This window comes from Xyrauchen texanus, chromosome 45 (genome assembly GCF_025860055.1).
Source record: "Xyrauchen texanus isolate HMW12.3.18 chromosome 45, RBS_HiC_50CHRs, whole genome shotgun sequence".
NCBI classification, from domain to species: Eukaryota; Metazoa; Chordata; class Actinopteri; order Cypriniformes; family Catostomidae; genus Xyrauchen; species Xyrauchen texanus.
The window spans coordinates 7924166-7944989 of NC_068320.1; the positions used below are offsets into that span (position 1 = coordinate 7924166).

General features: G+C 39.3%; 1 protein-coding gene across 1 annotated transcript in view; it reads left to right on the forward strand.

The window, feature by feature from the left end:
- Positions 1-20824, forward strand: part of LOC127637424 (thyrotropin-releasing hormone-degrading ectoenzyme-like) — a 146053-nt gene that overhangs the window by 88980 nt on the left and 36249 nt on the right. The window contains exons 8-9 of the mRNA XM_052118466.1: positions 4929-4994; positions 7630-7817. Of these exons, the coding sequence (XP_051974426.1) occupies positions 4929-4994; positions 7630-7817 (254 nt within the window). The remainder of the gene's footprint in view (positions 1-4928; positions 4995-7629; positions 7818-20824) is intronic.

Below are 20824 nucleotides of genomic sequence, written 5' to 3' on the forward strand. Positions count from 1 at the left end.
AGCCCATGAGGTCCCTGCACCTTTTGTGGGCCAGTAATTTGTTGTGAACACAGATGAAATATCCAGATACTCCTCCTTTCAATTTCCCAACAGTCTGAAAGACCAAGAGGAGTGTGTCTGAGATTCATTTTGCCATCTTCCTTTTCTTATTCGGTTTCCCAGCAGTATCCTCTAGTTTGGCTTTTCTGCCTCAATATCACTGCGTTTGGCAGCTTCTGTCTCACTGTTCTTTTTATGGATCTATAGTTCTGTTCCAAAACAGAGTGAGCTGCTTTGCTTTCTATTGCCTAGGCAGCTCAAACTAACTTTTGTCACTGCAGTCTCCCAACAGGCTCAGGTGCCAAAGACAAAGAAGCATAGAATCTATCTGTCTGTCTGTCTGTCTATCTGTCTATCTATCTATCCCCATGATTGATGGAAAGAGCAGGTAAACACAATACCTTTACCATACAAACTACCTCCATTGCATCAAAATTACTTTAATCTGAATAAAGTTTGTACACATATTTCTCCTTAAATCGCTTATGAGGGAACTCATTTTGGAGGATGAATAATGAATTATTTATGATCTGCTTTGACTGTTGTTGTGAAAGTGCTAGTAGAAAACTTGCATTTTAGCTTAAAGGCACTAACATATCGAAAACGATCAGTCTTTTTGTTCCATTTGTATGTCATTTGCATCCAAATCTGTTTGTCATTTCTGATTAAGTAATGGTTCTGATTGAATTTTGATGAAATCCTCTCCTTATTTTATTTCTGTATTTGAAAAGAGCTTTAGGTCTCTAAAGAGTTGAACAGTTACACCCTCATTATAATACAAACTCCAGCCAAGCAGACTGGAAAATGTCAACACAAACATAAAATGGCTCTGTGTGCTCCCTCACTGCTATGCAAATTTATGCAGATGAGATGAAGTATTTCATTCTGCCACTGACTCTCCTAAGCATTTCTAACTGCTAAATATACTATTCTAAAATAAAGGTGAAATGTGTAAAATCTACCACTAGCATCCCAAATGAATAATAATTATAATAATAAAAAGGTTTTCTGAAATCTGCCATTGGTTTTGGGGAAACAAGTAGTGCCATCCAAAACTCCTGCCACTGATTGAGTATATGTTGATATGTTGAGGTGTTGAGATGACTCATCATGTACTATAAACATTTTGGTCCAAAAAACTGCATTCTAGAATATGGATGTCCCTCCTCCATAACATAACTACCACATGGCATTAACTAGCATTAGCAAGTAGCATATCACATGTTAACAGTGTGTCTTCAGCTGCGCTAATGTTCATACTTTATTTATGTCCCCAATTGGGAACTTTCATTTTGAAAGTGTCTTCATTTATTTTATTCATGGTACAAGCTGTTTTTGTCTGGTCTGTGATGTAAACAAAAGAGCTGTTCATTGAAAAATGTCTGTTGATGCTAAATAAGGACTACACATACCACAAGTCCTATTGTGTTTGGGTGAAATTTAACCTGTTTCAAGATTAAATATTTAATAAATATTATCAAGATTTTTTTATTGGAACCTAACTCTAATCACCCCCAACCCTAACTAACCTGTGTTGTAGAACAAAGCATTCAAGTATCTTTTAACCATAAATCCAAAACTGCCATTTGAAAATCCAGAGGGAAACTTTGGCTCAAAAATGCAAATTCTCTTACGGGGTTTTGGACCACAACCTGTCAGCTGCTAACTTGACAATGTACAAGAAAGAAATATAATTAGATACCGGTGGAATATACCAAGATAATAAATGATTCATGTACCATGATATTTGCCTGGTACTCCAAGATGCTTTAAAGAATACACTGGTATTTCCATGGTACCATTTACAATAAATAAATAAATAAAAACATTTAAAAAAAATACATATAACTGGCTAATACCATGATAATTTTTGTTAGTGTCAACTGTACAGCCCACCCTAAAGACCTATGGCCGATCTAAGAGTTGCGCAGAATCAGTGGTTTATGATATGATTGGTTAAGCTCGCATCTGATTGGCTAAAGAGTATGACAGGCCCACATGGGAAGAGATCTCTGCCAGGAAAGTCTCAAAAACGCACAGACAAAAATCCGAGGGGATTCACACGTGAATGACGATTTGCACATTCAGATTCATGGATACACTCGTACATTTGAAACATTCGAAACTTTTTGCAACTAGTTGTATATCTATGAAGTATGTTTTGCATTTGTAAAATGTATTTTACGTATGGATAGTTTTATTTTGCGCATGTGAATAGCTTTTTGTGAATATATATTTTTTTTACGCACGTGATTTTTTTTTTTGTGTACATATATATATATATATATATATATATATATATATATATATATATATATATATATATATATATATATATATATATAAACTTTTACATTTGCTGGAAGTAGAACTGTTCCATTTTCATAATTCACAAATTTGCGATAACAACAATCATATTTAGAACCAGTAAAAGATCAAAAGATGTGTCAAATATCTTTGGAATGGTCTTGATTAGTAAAATATAACAAGCAGATTTGCTTCACTCAGAGATCAAACTACTTTGAGTATAAACGTGTTAAATGCACATGTACTGTATGATAAACAGAGAAACCAGAATCATCATCACATTTTGGTTTATAACCTCATGAAAAATGAACATGATATAAAAATGATATAAAAACTTACAGCTGACGGCTCTGGATAAAACAAGCCCACACTCAACATAATGTAATGATGAGTTGATCCTGAAATATTAGCTAAATAGTGTCATAACAAGCTATGGAGGCTATCGCTAATGGCATCTCTATGGCGACGGTTTCTCTGGAATTGATTCACTGAAACACAATCCTTCACATCACAGATGTGTCAGATCACCTTCATTGGCTGTCTAGAGAGCGTTAGATTCCATATTTGGAGTGTCCCCATGTCCCACGTGATGTAAACATGCACAGAGTGCACATATATAGACTGATTTTAAGTGATGAAATAAGACGCCAAAGTTATCTGAATATCCATTTGGGCTTAGTTGACATAATTTGAAACATATATATGTATATTACTTTTGTATTCAGAGTTTTCATTTATTTGGTTTTAGTGTTCAATAAAACTTGCTTGGAGATGTTTTTGGACACTTTGATTAATAAAAGTCCACTTTGGGGACCATGGATCCAAATGCTATATCTTTTAATTGCATTTTACAATCAACACTATAAAACCCAATTTCATGACCGTTCATACTTATTGTCTAAATGGTAAAATTTCAAAAATGAATAATAACAGAAAAGTGTACACTGCATGCATAATTATTAGGCAAATTGTATTACTTGGGATTCATTTTATTGTTGAACAAACACAATGCTCTCAGTCAATCCAGAATGTTATTGAACCTCAAACCTGAATTTTTAGCAAAGGAAAAGTGAGTTTTGTCTTTTTCAGGGGAATATATGTGTGCAAAAGTATTAGGCTATTAAACAATGAAACTATTAATGTGCACAATTATGACAATTATGTAACATTTTTGGCATTTCAAAACTATTCAGTGACCTATGTAGCTACCCTTCTTTACAATAACTGCCATAAATCTCTCGTTTGAGAGATTGGCCCACAAGTTCTCAATAGGATTTAAGTCAGGTGAGGAAGGGGGCCAAGTCATTATTTTATGCATCTTTGAGGCTCTTGCTGGCTAGCCAAGTAGTAGAGTGCATATGATGGAGCATTGTCCTGCATAAAAATCATGTCCTTGAATGATGAGGACTTCTTCCTGTACCACTGCTTGAAGAAAGCACTTTCCAGAAACTGGCAGTAGGTTTGGGAGTTGAGTTTCAGTGCATCTTCAACTCAAAAAGGTCCAACTACCTCATCCTTAATGATAGCAGCCCATACTAGTACCCCTCCTCCACCTTGCTGGTGCATTACTCGAAGTTGTGCCCTGTGTCCATTAGTGATCCAGCCACGGGCCCATCCATCTGGTCCATCAAGAGTCGCTCTCATATCATGTTCATAAAACCTTCATGAAAAATCTGTCTTCATGTATTTCTTTGACCAATCTTGACGATTCAACTTTTGAATATATTCAGTGGTGGTCATGTTTCAGCTTTCTAGACCTAGGCCATATCTCTGAGCACTTGCCACCTTGTACTTCTGGACACTCCAGGTAGGTTGCAGTTCTGGAATATGATGACACTGGAGGATAATGGGTTCCTGGTAGATTCACATTGAATTCTCAAGTCTTTTGCAGTCAATTTACACATTTCCATGCGTTTTTTGCGCCCCAGTTGACTATTCACAACAAAATGTTTGATTGTCCAGTAGCTTAGCTATTTCAAGAGTGTTGCATCCATCTGAAAGGCATTTTTAAAAAAAATTTCAGTGCCAGTTAAATCTCTTTTTTTGGCCAATTTTACTAATGGCATTGAATGGTAATTGAAGCTGCCTAATAAATATGCACACCTCGATATAAGGTGTTAGTCACTTTCACCACACCCTCTTTCTCCAGATGAGTCTGGTCTACACTGAAACAAATGCCCCATTAGAGTTACAATTCATGAAGCAAATGCTAAAATAAGTGTCACCTAAAAGGGAAATGCTGTTGTGGATTTGTATCTTACTCTGTGAGATGTCAATGCAGCATTAAATTGAACATTATAATCAGCCTCTAATTAGCCTCCTTCCTTAATCTGACAGCCAATCACACCCAAACTGCTGCTGTTCATTTGCATATTGTATATTAGACTTTGAATTGAGAGGATTAGTAATGTTGTTGTTCGAATTTATTCGGCCACCGGAGTTAACAATTCCCGAGGAGTTTTCAAAAGCCTGTTGGTTTATTTTCCAATGTTTGAACTTTAAAAAAATGTAATACAAAATTTGTAATGCGTATTTCTTGTTTTTTTGCATGGTAATGTATTTGCATCTCTGTCTCTTTGAAGGATTACTTGATGACACACATGTACGGGAATGCAGCGAGAGATGACTTGTGGAACAAACTGTCTGAGGTGAGATTTGACACATACAGCTCTTGTTGTGCTCACTATCATCTGTGTGTAAGACCTTTATTCTCAGAAGGGCATCATCACTGGGGTCAGTGACTGAAACTGATTGTGTACAACCTACTTAAATTCCCTCAGTGCATCCCAGAGCACTTAAACATTCTAACACTGTGCTGTATATAGGTCAAATGTCATTATATAACCATACATAAACACCATGAATTAATGCCAATTGACATCAACTCGCATCAACACGGAAAGGTTTTATGATAATACTGCATCAGGAAATAGTTTGATTTTGCAGTTGATTGTGCTTGATTGTCTTACGCTATCAGTGTTGAAATTGTGTTGAGTATTAAAATTAAGTAATTGTCATTCCTTCTCATGTAAACACGCCTCCTTTCTATGCAAATTGGGCTTATTATAGTTTGCGTTTCATTCATAAATATTGCCCGCCACAATTTATATCGTACTATTACCACCAGATGAAAGCAGGCGGTGAAATGAATTTGATTTAAAATAGATGTTTGTGTACATTTTCTATCAATAGTATCAGCAGTTATTCACCAAATAATAATCAAATAATGGAGAAGAGAGTAGTAACCTGACTATATCTAGATGTGCGGTATATTGAAGTGCACATTCGGTATGTTAAAGAGATGACTCGGGTGTCTAGACCACAGTAGTGAGTAATAGTGTTCAGTCTGTCAGGTCACAGTGGTCTTTTGCATCCTCCTCTATATAGCACTCAGAATTGGCCCACCAGGTCAGAATTGCATTTAAAAATTATGTTCAGCACAAATTTTGTGCCATTGCCTAATCTCCATAATTCCTTTAGTTAATCAGGTGCTAAATCAGCATAAAATGTATGTGCAAATTACCACGCTTTGACCGCACGCAAATCATTCTTTGTGAATTCTCCCATTAGTCTCTTAAGTAGTACTGGCAGTCGATGACATTTTTTTTAATCCCAATTAATCACATCATTTTTTTTTTGTTTATTGCGATTAATCAAAATTTGACTCTTTATATACTTGTTAGAATTCATTTATTTCCATTTAAGGGAAGAAAACAAAACAATATGTATCAATATAATGCTTTTTTAACATTTTCCAAACAAAGCCTTCCAAAATATAAAGAGAGAAATGCACTAATATAGCAACAATTCATCTTACATTAAACATTTCCCAAAGTCTAAGTGAAAGTTTGACTAATTGAAAGAACTAGTCTCCACAGTAGTTGCATATTTATTTTGCAATGGCATTACATCTCTTAAATACTCATCCTCCACAATATTAATCTTCCAGTAGACTGTGGCAATCCACTGTGTTACAGCAATCGTGAAGCTGCATTCATGATTTGCGTCAGAGCGCCAGCGCTGCTTGAACTCACCATGAAAAGTGCTTGCAAACTAACAGACAAGGCTGAAAAATACTTAATCTCTAACACAAGTCCCATCTGTGTTTGTTTTGTACATCAAATAGCACTAAAAGTGCCTTGCTCCATCATTTTATCGCTGACTGGGAAACACTATCAGTTTCTTTTATTTAACAACCTCTTTGTCTCTAGCATAGGAGAGAGTATAATAGCCAAGTAGCATGTTACAACAGTACCGCCCATATAGTATCTATGGGACCGCCACGTAATGCTGTTATATGCTAATCTTTTAGGCTCCTCTTGGTAGAAGGGCTCTGGCTCTGTGGTGTGAATCAGAGTAATAACTTCAGGTGGACACAGTACAAAGGTTCCACCCTTCACACTAGTGTTTATATTGTATTAACGGTCAATGCGCTAATCGTGATTAATAACAAATTAAAGTTAAACTTTTTTTTAATAAATCGCACGCATCAATTCCAACAGTTCTACTCTTAAAATTAAGATTTAAGGAGAAAGATGAGGACATAATAAAGCTAAAATGGAGATATAAGTCTGAGAAAAAGTGAGAAGAGAGTCAAAAAGCAACTATTTGTAGTCAACAGTCATAATCAGAGTGAAATTGAGTGTTGGTGTTCAAGTCATCAGCTCACAGCACAGGGATGAGTTTTTTAAATTCACATGACTTTCAGGAAGTCTCTAAAAGTGTCTTTAACGAGATTACTTTCACTAGCATCTCAAACGAATACTTTGTAAAGGAACAGCAGGACATTTAGCAGCTTTCACTATCATATGAAGCGTTTTGTCATTTGCATCACTCTCTTTAATGCCGGCTGATGTGCTTCAGTGTCCTTTTCAGAGGAGAAAGGATTTAAAGGTGAATTTATGTGAAGTGTTCTTATCAGGAGCACTGTATCCACTCAGTGTATGTTTGTGTGTAAGACACTCAAAGCCCTTTGTCAAATTCATGACCCATCGCTGGAACGGCCTTCACTTCCTTTAATTATTTCTGACACTGCAAAAATACAGCAGCTCCTCTAAAGCCATCCTACAGAAAAAGATTCATAATGTATTGTAGGAACATTCAGCAGAGCTTCTTCAACTATATTTACACATAAGCAAACCGTGAGTCATCGGCAAATGAGAGAAGTCTATCTTAGATGTGTTTTATGTGTGGTTTTCTGCATATTATGCTTGATTTTATAATGACTGGACGACACAAATCAAAATTCACCTCATACAAGCCCAGTTCCCAAATGTGTCACAGGTCATGCAGAGGGAGGGGAAGGATATCAACATCACGGTGCTAATGGACCACTGGACTCTGCAGATGGGATATCCTGTCGTCACCATCAGTAAGAACGGCAGCCTTGACAACATCATCTCCATCTCCCAAGAGCACTTCGTTTATGACAGAGATGCCAAGAGCCAACATCCTGAGCTGTTCAACAAAAGGTAGAGTACCACATTTCAAATGTGAAGGTTGTGACATGAAAAGAACACACTATCAGTCATTTGACCATCTGACATTGATTCCCTCATACATCTTGGAGAAAAATGGGGCATAATGCTGTCTCTTTCAGAGTCTGACCACTGTGATGGTGAAATGTGTATAAAGCCACACAGTCAGTGATTCTCCTCCCAGAATGCTCTGATGTTTCCATTGATCAGGTCAAACTCAGACAGAAACAGACAGTACTGTAGTTCAGCAGCTCAAGAGATGGAAGAAGAAACCATTTTTATTTAAAATAAGATTATACAAAGAGTTGTAACACAGTTAGGCAGGTTTAAGCTTTTTTCATCTTTGTGTAGGAACACTAAGAGTAACACAAACCTGGTCATAAAAATTTGATCTCTTGTCAAGTTCACTCACAAGTTCTCACATATTAAGTGAGCATTTCATTTTTGATTAGCGACTCATGCTAACCCTTCAGCTTCACCACCACATGCTGTGTGTCACCCGCCCGCAGCACCACAGAAAACTGCGTCTGTCACTGGCAGATAGATTAGTTTAATTCTTCGTTAGTGTGAGCTGAATAATTCAACAGCCCCTCTGATCTGTTTTAGGAAACCTTCTGCTTTTGTTTTAGCTCAGACACTGCTAGCATCAGAGAATTGACTCAAGAATTGCATTTTTTTGCTACTACTTCTCTTCGAGTGTTCAAAGGGAGCGTGTTTCTTAGCAGTGTTGTCCTATTTAGACCTTGAAGAGTAAAGTTTTTTAAATGATCCACAATACCAATGATAAACACATTCAAATTGAGGACATCAGCAAAAACTCCTGAGCTTGTAGGATGTATTTTGTTGTTTTCTCATTGTGAGTTTTTGACTGAAGGTGGTCCAATGTTGAATCAGTTCTAAAAAAATACAACCGGATAATAATGCTAGTGAGATTAACGCATCAATAACCACAGATTTATAGTCTGCAGATGCAGATAACAATAATAACAGTCCTTGATTTCTTATTTTTATGGGGCTAGGCTAGCCCTTCACATTGACCTATGTGGTGTCTAAAATATGAAACATACAGGTAGACATCTGTTTATCTGACTTTTATTTGTTGAGGGCAGACAAAGCCAACTTCATATAGGGCTAGTGGTGTCACGATGTGGGTAATCAGGAGAAGGCAGACAGAAGGTAGGATCCAAACGTGGCTTTATTGAAACAATAAATAAACAAAACACGGGAACAAAAGAAAGGTCCACAATGGGAAAACAGAGACAGAACCTTGGAAGGACACGGGGACATCAACAGGGGGAACAGGAACCACGAACAAGAGAGTAGTCACAGGGAACTCGGGCTGGAACCAGGGAGCTAACAAATACATCCATAAACAAACAACGACCGACAGAGACTGAACAAACAGACAGGGTTTAAATACATGAACAAGGGAAAAAGGGGCCAATGAACAAACAGAACTCAAACAAGGTAACAAGGTGATGAACAAAAACCAATGGCAAATTAAAGAGGGCAGGTGAAAACAATGAACGGAGAACACGAACGCTAACAGGGAGACTATGGAGCTACACAAGGGACAAAAGTGAAAACTAAGGAATTACAAAAGTGACAAATTATAAACAAAGGGCAACGGTGAAACAAGACAAGGTAATCATTACAAGTGGAAATATAGAATGTTCATTATATAATCATGGTGGTTTTGCTGAGGTTCTTGCCGCCTCCTTCTCGGGTTTCCGCACCAGTGTAAAGGGGTTAATACAAAGGAGGGGGCGAGAACCGGCTTGACTATGTAAATAATAGTTTAATGAAGAACTAATCAAAAAGACAAATACACACACAGGTGTCGGACACTGCAGCTTCCAGTCGGCCTTTATCCCTCTCTGAGGCTTGATTAGCCTGATTAGGGGCGGGTGTGCGGAATCAGGTTCCGGCCCCGCCCTCCTCCCTGTTACATGGTCATATGTGATTATTAAACTGCCAAAAGTTGTGATTTAGACATAAACTTAATTACCGAGATGTACAGTATATTGAATACTGTCAATAAACTGAAAAATTGTTGAGTGTAATTTTTGTAGCCATATTGCCAAACCCTACCATCATGTGAAGCTCTCCTCCTACTCGAGCATGTTTTCTGAGAGCTGTGCTCTTCTGCAGAGGCATTCTGAAGCAAAACCTCTCCAGTAATTAGTTTAAGAGCTGTGTTATGAGTAGGGGGCGTCTTTTTACAGTTTGGGCCATTAGGCGGTATTTCGGCTGAAATCCAGACAAGCTGCCAGAATACAGGGGGGATTTGACTCCTCTGAAAATGCAGCGTAACACTTCGCAGCCAAGCAAAATGTGCTGACAGAAACATTGGCAGCAGCAGAAGGTATCAGAGAAGGTCAGTTTGAATGTATTTGACTCCTTCTCTGTGTGTTTCATGCCCACTGAGTCTCATTATCATTTATAGATGAGCCACATTCCAGCTGGAGAAGACCTAACTCAGCTAGACAATAGGAAGACATTGGAAAGTAGCAGCAAAAAATCAAATTGATTTATTCCACATCATTGTGCTTGAAACACTGTCCTTTTTGCTGCACTGTGGAGCAATTCCACCAACCAGCTAGCAAACCAAAAAAGAGTTTGACCCACAGAGATCTGATAACAAATGCGGCTTTCAGCCCTTGTCATCCTCCTCCTTGCTAAAAAGACCAGCATTGCTGGTCACCAGCTTATGTTATGTTTTTGGTACTTGTTCACCAGCATGGGATGCTGGTATGCTGGTGTACCCACCAGGCTTTTAAACTAGCCTTACCAGCTGTATCAATAAGACCATGCTGGTCAACCAACTTCATCAACTAGGTTTCTTAGTGAAAATAATGGCTAAGCTGGTCCACCAGCTAGACCAGCACCAAACTAGCACTAGCCAATATAAACCAGCCTTGACCTAAACTTGTCCTTCAGTTTGTAAAAGTGAATGGGAAAATGCATTTAGATGAATGCACTTACAGTGGAAGTCTAGCAGACAAGTCTTCTGGAAGTGAATATGTTTTTAGTTATACAAAAACCGAGGAACGATAGAAGTAACGTTTTTGTATTTAACCCATAATTTTCCATTGAAATGGGCAAGTTCTCTATTTTGTTATTAGTTTGCAATACAGCAGCTAACATTGCTTCCCTTATTTAATTGTAGCCTGTTAAATTTGTGTTTCATGGTTTTTCATTCAGTATCCTGGGATACTGTATAACAAAGTATAATTACCATCTGATACCACCACTGTTTTTCCTATGTTCAAATAATTTCTCGTATCCCAGCTTAATATTCAGAGTCAAAAGTAAGAAATCCATTCTTAGGTTGATTTCACCTAAAAGGGTAACATAATAGTAATCTGTTTGTTGAAACATGGTGTGAATTGACCCTTCACTGAGCCCTGCCTTTAAAAGCATTTCTTACCAATCCTATCTTAGTGGCTGTTGCCATCCGCCATTTCTCTGTCAAGCATTTGTTTTTTCCAACAAGAGTCTATGGGAGTAATGTGTGTTTGTGTAGCTTTATGCCGAATTTAATAGAAATTAAAATAAAAAAAAATGTATGCTGGGTCACTTGTAATAGTGACTCGAGGTACTTAGAATACTGTTCCTTCATTAATAGATAACTATACAGGATTAATGCAGGACAAATTAGTAGTACATTAACACTACTATTAACTAATATGGAAACATGATTAACTAATCAGTAAGTAATTACAAACCGATGACTGTGGTAGTTTACTATTAGCTAATCAATAAATACTGAATTTTATTTGCCTCATTGAGAACTAACTATGGCTTATTTAAAATAACTACTAATTTGATATGCGTAAATGACAAATAAGGGTGTTAGAGATGTTATATAGCCAACCAGAGTGGTGGTGGTATAGTGGTCTAAGCACATAACTGGTAATCTGGTAATCAGAAGGACACTGGTTCGAACCCCACGGCCACCACCATTGTCCTTGAGCAAGGCACTTAACTCCAGGTTGCTCCGGGGGGGATTGTCCCTGTAATAAGGGCTCTGTAAGTCGCTTTGGATAAAAGCGTCTGCCAAATGCATAAATGTAAATATAGAAAAATCTTTAAAAAAATCTAGTTTAAAGTTTTCAAAAATATTTTTTAAATAAAAACCTTTTTACAATAAATGTTTGAGTCATAGAGTATGTTTGAATATGTTTATCACAGAGTAGGTGTATTATAGTCATTTTATATTTAGCAGTTTTATGTATTTTTGAATAACTTAACAAATCTAGTTGAAAAAAATAATCAAAAGCGTAAAACTATATGTCCATCAAGCCTCTAATCCAATCAGCATTAACGATACAGGATGCTGGAGCTAAGGAGGCGGGAAGGGCTGAAGCAAGGAAAAGAACGAGCAACGCTTCTTCTGTGTTGATCCGAACTCATGCCGCTCCGCCTAAACATGCACTGTGATGAACACAGACATGCAGTTAAGCATTTTTAGTTCTGTTCAGATCAAAAATAGGCATTTTAGAGGAAGTATACAGACAGATGGAATCAGCCTCGGAGAAGCGTCATTGTCCAGTGACCTTTGAAGATCAGCGCACTGACTGTAGACAATTATTTTATATTAATAATTAGTAACACTTTAGTCATTACTAGCGGATTACCGTGATCTTCACTTTAGAATACTGTTCCAAATAGTCAATAAAACCTTTAGAAAGATGTAGTAACACGTCAGTCATTACTAATGGGTTACCGTGATCTTTACTTTAGAATACTAATACAAATGGTCAATAACACCTTTAGAAGGATGAAGTAACACTTTAGTCATTACTAGCGGATTACTGTGATCTTCACTTTAGAATATTGTTCCAAATGGTCAATAAAACCTTCAGAAAGATGTAGTAACACTTTAGTCATTACTAATGGGTTAGCGTGATCTTTACTTTAGAATACTGATACAAATGGTCAATAACACCTTTAGAAGGATGAAGAAACAGTAAAGTCATTACAAGTGGGCTACCATGATTTTCAAAGTAGTTTTTAATAGCAATATAACCCCAAAACATACAGTAACTGCATACACATTTGTAATAGTTAAGAGAGCTATCCAAAAGAACCATATATTTCTGTGAGGTAAGATGGCTAGTAATGATATTCTACAAGGTAATGTAGTAATTTAGAGGGATTATTCCTTTAAATTAATTTCTGGTTAAAGAGCACAAGAGGGATACTGTCCTAATTCTGTAAAGATGTACTTTATTTTTGTCAATAAATAGAATATAATCATTTAAATTTAGTCCTTCCATTGCTGAAATTGGTGACATCATAAAGACTCTACCCCCACTCCCTGAAGGGGGAAACAAATCTGAAAATAAATCACTGTAGGCTTCAATTTAGTATATGGCTTTTGTGGTAATAATGGCTGATGAGTCCTTTTGGTCCAGTGTTCCTCCTTGTCCCTCCAGTGGTAACACCTTGGCTGTCTTATCTTTACTTAAATTTACAGTATGTAGTAATACTAATAATAATCAACAGGGCCATAACCTGTTTATTAACAGTTAATAAACTTCACAAGTTCATATGTTAATAAATCCACAAGTTAAATTAAGGTAAACAGATCTGACTTGCTGTATATATAGACTCCAGCACGAGTCTCGACTAAAGCTCTGATGTATTTAAAATGACCCCATAGTAAATAGTTCTCTATAGAAGGCATAACAGTATTTACTAGTTATTAAAAGCTAACCCCAATCATAATTCTGCTAGAAATTATTGATTAGGTAGACAATCTTGTGTATTAGTTAACAGTAGTGATTAATCATTAAATGCTAATCTTTTGTCCTGAATTAATTCTTGATTAATGTATCATTAAATATGACAGAGTATAGTTATTTAGTATTTATGAAAAATAGTATTTATTGTTGATTATCTAAGTGCATTCATTTGTGTGCTATTACTTACTAATTAGTTAATCACAGTTTCTTGTTAGTTAATAGTAGTAACTAAAATGTTAATGTTTTGCTACTCATTTGTTCCTGTGTAGTTACCCATTAATTAAGGAAAAGTATTCTAAAGGGTTACCCTATTGATTTTAAATGATGCTGCATCCAAGCCGCCAGGTGTCAGTGTAAGTCCAAGATGATTCAAAGACAAAAGTTACTAAGTGCACCTCAGTTATTAATTTATGTATCGATTCTGGTCTTTGTAAAGGCGATAGTAAATGAAGAGTACATAGCAACATACTGAGTGTGTTATGAGGCATTATGAGCCGTTCTATTCACTTACATTAAAGTTATCAGGTGTGTAATCACCATCAAATGACAATTGAATCTTTTCAAGTGATTGTAATAATCAATTTCCTCATCTCTGATTCACAATCTCCACAGTTTTAAATCAAATTACTGTGTACTTTAGCAATTTCTTTTATAAACAAATGTCAGATAAATATGCTACATATAAATATGCCATATAGATATGAGAATATTTGGCCAGTATGTTCATGGCTATCTCCCATTCATTCATATGGGAAGTCCTGCAAAGCCTGTCAGAGCAAGAAGTGGTAACCAAGGGGGTCGGGACTATCAGTTTGTTCAAACAATGGATGACCAACAAGTTTTTTTTTAATTGGCCTGAAACCAGTGATATTTGGTGAAGCTAGTGGTGAAGACATAACACATTTAATCTAAAAAAACCCTTGTTTTTCCACAATGATTGCATATTTTGTGGGATGCTTCAAGATGCATTATAGTTTACACTACAAATATGGCCATAGGTATCCATGAACATCTCTGAAAGTGGTTTGAGATTACAAGATGTTTTGAACTTTGTTACACCTGCTTTTAGCACTGTTGAATTGTGTTCAGATCACCCCAGGCAGATGTTGACACATGTGTCTATTTGACGACTGGTCTCAAGGGTTCCCTGCTATGCATGAAATCGACCATCAACTTCTTTGTCTTGTTTATTTTTCTACAGGGTGGTTAGATTACTTCAATATTCACAGTATCCTGCAGAACATACTTATGTTCTTCTGTCCTGTTCCTTATGGTCTCAGTGCTTTCAAACAGTTGCTGGATGATTGCCTTAATGTTTGATGCAATTCTACAGGGCACAAGTGAACACAACAGCTCAAGCTCTACACAACTCCATCATTGGGGACATTCATGGACAGTCTGTGCTGCTAATGTTGGGTAAAAGTGTTGTGAGAATTAGAGAGAGAGAGAGATGATTAAGGGTTGATGGTGGGTTAATCACAGTGAATTTTAAATGTAGACACATTTCACATACCACAGCTGGTACTTTTTACAGTGGTGAAATAGTGTTCAATCTATAAATTGCCTGGTGCTTTACTCTTTAGAAAATGACTTTTTATTAAAAATTTTAATAAAATGGATATTTCCAGCTGTAATATAAACACACCTGTGACTTCACATCAATTGAATTATTGATTAATGCACCAAGTTGCTTGGCAGCCATAAACAGTCTACAGTTAGGATAATTAACTACAGTATATTACTTGGCAGAATAATTGTTTATCACTATTTCTGTTGATCAGATACATTTTTTCCTGGAGGATGATAAAACGGTAAACAGGCCGCAAGCCAATGTTGTTGGAAAATGTGGGCTCTCCACAGTATAAGCTGTATCTAAATGAGAGATGGCCTTCCAAATTTTTGTCAATCTAAAAAATGTCTTGGACCTTAGTGAGCAGAAGGCTCATCATGGAGTTTCATGGACTTGCCAAATAGAAAACTTTTACCACAGTTTACACCTGGTCATAATATGCATCTCAGTGCATCTAGTTTGACCATTTGTGTTGGAATTTTGAGAGAAGGTTGTCTGATTTCATGATGACATGCATCTGTCACCTTGTCAATGTTTCACAGAACGATGATAAAGTGCAAAAATTTAGCAGAAGAAAAAGAATTTGCCACAAAACATTTTAAGCGAAGTTTAAAACTAGTTTCAAATTATATGGTGCAGCGGTTGATTGGCAGGTGTGTAGGCAGCGATTCGGTTCTGTTTGAACGCATTAAAACAGATGAGCGTTTACACTACTAGCCCAATGTGGTCAGATGTGTTTTTGACCACTTTCAAACACCTCCGAATGTGGCTGAAGAGGACACCTCTCAAACCATATTGTATCCCATTTACACCTGTCTTTAGCGTCATCCCGTTTTGACTCACCCAAAACACATATTACTAGTACGTTTAAGCAGGGCCTAAGATGAAGAGCATCAGTGCAGAGGAAAATAAGGTGTAGAGATGCAGACTAAAAACATTTCAGATACTGTAATGGACATAATATGATGGCATGCTGCCTTCTTCTTTCTACCCATGTTCTTTTTAGACTTCTTTGTTTTTACTCAGTCAGAGCATTCAATAATGATCTATCAATCTGTAGTTCTGACTCTCAGATCACTCAATTTATACAGTAGTGTGAGATTCTAGAATCAGAACATTAAAAGTGATTGCACTATTGTGATGTCATAAAGAGCACACTGTTGAGTTCCCTTGAGGTGCGCTTTACCTGTGACTGAGTAAATAATATAAAACAATTTTGAGAGAGCATTGGGGCACAGTTATTAGTTATTTCTTTAGCTGTTATTATTATTATAATGAGATGTGAAATTGATGCCCATTGACCTACATAGCTCAACTCAGCTCAAATTCATATTTGAAATAAAATCAAAAAAATTTTACAAGATGATGACTGTATTGAGAGTACATTTCACAGTGTTACTGTTACGATCCCTGGTTGTCTGCCCCGTGTTTTCCGTGTCACCGTCACCATGTTCCAGTCTGTCATTGTTCGCACCTGTTTATCGTTTGTAATCATCCTGTCCTTGTGTATTTTGTAGAGTATGAACGGAGAATCATGAACTCATTAATTCTAAATACAGGGCACACATTGTGTGCTAGGGGTCCTAAAGAAAACCCCCACACTGTTTCTCCCCATCTAAATCACCGGGAGGCCAGCGAGTCTGGAGTAGAATGCGCTATTGACGCTTTTACGACCCAGAGAGACACTCCAGAGACACTCGTGACTTCGCCTTCTGAACCCGTACCATGTGAGAAAGGAATGTTCAGAGAAGTGCTGACCCTCACTTCATTCTCTTACTGAGAAAGAGAAATGAACCCTGTTAATCCTATATATATATTCTATATATCCATGTGATAAATATTGACATGTATCTAATGTGCCATCTCACATTTTCCCTTAAATGTGCTTGATCTATGTTTTCTTGCAAACTAATGGGTTAATGTTTCAGACTTTGCATACTATGGTTAACCGAAATCATATGTGTGGCATATTTGTTCTCTATAACTTGGTATTTTGAAGATCGAAATGACTGTGTACATGATATGTCGATAACAACAACATATTAGTATTACAAGTATATTTCCTAGTTTCTTTCTTGCTCATGCAATGAGAAATGTGAGAACAAAGAGCAATAAACCAAATTCCCGCCTGGAACCCAAACCCTTCTCATTGGTCGAGCCAATGAGAGGTGGGACATGTTTTCTAAGGGTATAAAACTACTGCGCCCACTTCCCTCTCTTAGCTCTTATCTCTTCGCTCTCTTATGCTCCTCTGGCTTCCTGCCTCTCTTGCCCTCTGAGCCTTGTGCTCTCTCACTCTCTTGCTGAATGATGCCAAACTAGAAGGCCCCAAGGACTCCCAAGCGTGTGCCAGGCTACGGCCTTGTCTCTGACTCCCACTGGTTCTCTCTCTCATCAAGACAACATCATCAAAGATCAACTCAAGCCATCAACATATTGCATCAGGACAGTTTAATTCAAATGGGACATGCAAGTATCAAACTTAGTCTCATTATTTGATACATTAAGTATCCTTAACCCCTTTCTAAAAAGGGCGTGTCAGAACTAATATGATGGTTTGCTCAGGCTGTTGATCTGCTGAACTTCAAACAATGCTATAACTTCTTGCCTTCCTGTATTCTGCTTCAGCCCTCTTTCCCTTGGTAAACTGTATGAATGTATGTATATGTATGTTAGAGTAGTTTAAATGTTTAGTCTAGTTAATAAAGTCTTGTTCATGTCACATGTAAAGTTGTCTGTGTCTCAAGCTCATATCTAAAGTCACTAATCATAGATTTTGACTACTTGCTCTTAATACTTAGTAAGAAAGACATTTCCCATGCCCCGAAATGTACCTTTCTATTAATTAATTAATTAATAACCAATATTGAGTGTTCACGGGATGAACCGAGTATTTGGTTGTAATGTTAATGTAGCTACATCAAGTTAACCCGATTAACTGATCCAAGTATTCATAATCGATTATAACAAGTTATGATTGATTATTAATATTTCATAGAGCTGATTCGCTACAATTTAAACCCTGCTGTTCCTCCATTCCCTTGTCGTTCGTGGTTCCCACTGTTTTGAAGTTTCTGGAAGGTCTACTTTGTCTCAACTGTTGTGATGTCGCTGATGTTTCCCGTGTTCTGATGTTCGCTCCCGTGCCTGTCTTCCCGTGTTCATTCCTGCCGTGTTTTCCCAGTTCGTGTGCCCGTGAATGTTTTCGTGTTTTAGTTTCTGTTTGCCCATTGTGGTAGTTTCATTTGTTCCTGTCTGTTTATTTTCACTCTGTTCAATAAACCCGCACATAGATCCAAACTCCATTGTCTGCCTCATCCTGCAATCATATCAGAACGAACGACCCAATGGATCGAGCGGTTCTACAAGCGAACTGTCGTCTGCTCAGCCTGATGCAGGGAAACCGTCCGGTTGAAGAACACATCCACGATTTTCTCACGATTGCGAGTGCCACCGACTTCCCTGACTCCTTCCTGGTGGTGTTCTTCCGGGCTAATCTGAACTGTGCGCTCAAGGAGCGGTTGCCACCGGCGACGCGCGGCTGGACGCTCCACGAGTACATTGAGGAGACTCTGCTGGCCTGCGCCACCATTCACTGTGGGTGTCGTCGAGGAGAACCCTGCCTCTCCTCCCACAGTGGTAACCCTCCATTCGCCCATGGTTCGTCCCTTCACGCCTGCCTTGGTCAAAGAGCCAGTGCTGCCAGCTTCGCCCGCCCAGAGGAGGAGGAGAAGAAAGGCTTCCGCTCCCCAGTTCACGACTGTCACGGTCAGCGAGCCAGCGCCTACGCCTGCCACGGTCATCGAGCCAGCACCTACGCCTGCCACGGTCAGCGAGCCAGCGCCTACGCCTGCCACGGTCAGCGGGCCAGCGCCTACGCCTGCCACGGTCAGCGGGCCAGTGCCTGCAGCCCCTACCGTCCCTGAGCCAGTGCCTGTAGCCCCTACCGTCAGCGAGCCAGCGCCTGCAGCCTCGACCGTCCCTGAGCCAGCGCCTGTAGCCTCGACCGTCCCTGAGCCAGCGCCTGTAGCCTCGACTGTCCCTGAGCCAGCGCCTGTAGCCTCGACCATCCCTGAGCCAGCGCCTGTAGCCTCGACCGTCCCAGAGACAGCGACTGCAGCCATGACCGTCCAAGAGCCAGCGTATCCCGAGCCTCCCAGGGCTCCGCCACTCGAGCCTCCCAGGGCTCCGCCTCTCGAGCCTTCCAGGGCTCTGCCTCTTGAGCTACCCGAGCCTCCCAGGGCTCCGCCTCTCGAACCTTCCAGGCCTCCGCCTCTAGAGCCTCCTACGGTGCCACCTCCCTCAGCTCCGCCTCCAGAGCCTTCCAGGCCTCCGTCTCTAGAGCCTCTAATGGCGCCACCTCCATCGGCTCCGCCTCCAGAGCCTTCCAGGTCTCTCGCCTCTAGAGCCTCCTACGGCACCACCTCTCTCAGCTCCACCTCCAGAGCCTTCCAGGCCTCCACCTCCTGTGCCTTCCTCGGCTCCGCCTCCTGAGCCTCCCTCAGCTCCGCCTCCTGAGCCTTCCATGGCTGTCCTGTGGCCACCTCCCAGGCCTCCTGAACCTGTCCCTGCCCCTTGGACTGCCTGCCTACCCTCTGTACCCCCTTGGACTGTCTCTGTGCCCCCTTGGACTGCCCATCTGCCCTCTGTGCCCCCTTGGACTGTCTGGTTTCTCCGTGTGTTCTCCGTGGTCTGCCAGTCCTCCCCTCATTCCTTGGATGATTTAGTTTTTTTTGTGTATGTTCTGTTTTGGTGAGGATCGTCTGGAATCCGATCCTTTGAGGGGGGTTATGTTACGATCCCTGGTTGTCTGCCCCGTGTTTTCCATGTCACCGTCACCATGTTCCAGTCTGTCATTGTTCGCACCTGTTTATCGTTTGTAATCATCCTGTCCTTGTGTATTTAAACCCTGCTGTTCCTCCATTCCCTTGTCATTCGTTGTTCCCACTGTTTTGATGTTTCTGGAAGGTCTACTTTGTCTCAACTGTTGTGATGTCGCTGATGTTTCCCGTGTTCTGATGAGCCACCATATTTCATATTATATACACACACACAGGGCTGAACTGGTAATCTGGCATACCGGGCATTTTCCAGGTGGGCCGACACACTTTGGGGCCGATCAGGGGCGGACTGGCCATCGGGAGAACCAAGCGGGCCGATGGGTCGCGATAAGCAAAAATGAGCCGCCGCGTAATGCAGAACGGACCACAAAACGGTGCCGCGATATGCAGAAAAGGGCAGCGAACACCCCACCCCCCCTTCAACAACTTTTGTCTCGCTCACCCCTGGCTCAACAGTTGGGCTAGTTGCCATGTCAAATCCCAGGCCGATTTCGCTTCCCAGTCCAGCCCTGCACACACACACACACACACACACACACACACACACACATATATCACAAAACCTGACCACTGCCAACTGGGCTCATCTCAGCACACGCATTACCCAAATGCTCTAAAGACTGAAATCGTATTTTTTTTATTTAAAGTCTGAGCCATAACACAAAGTTCCTAAGAGATGTAAATAACGCTGATGATAAAAGACAGACACTGCCATAAATGAACCTAAATATAAGCCACCAAATTACCAGAAGCCTGTGAAGAACTTTCATTTGCTTTTGTTTTCTTCTCTTGTTCATTCTCCCTGATGAAAGCAGATTTATGTAAATGTATCAGTGTGTC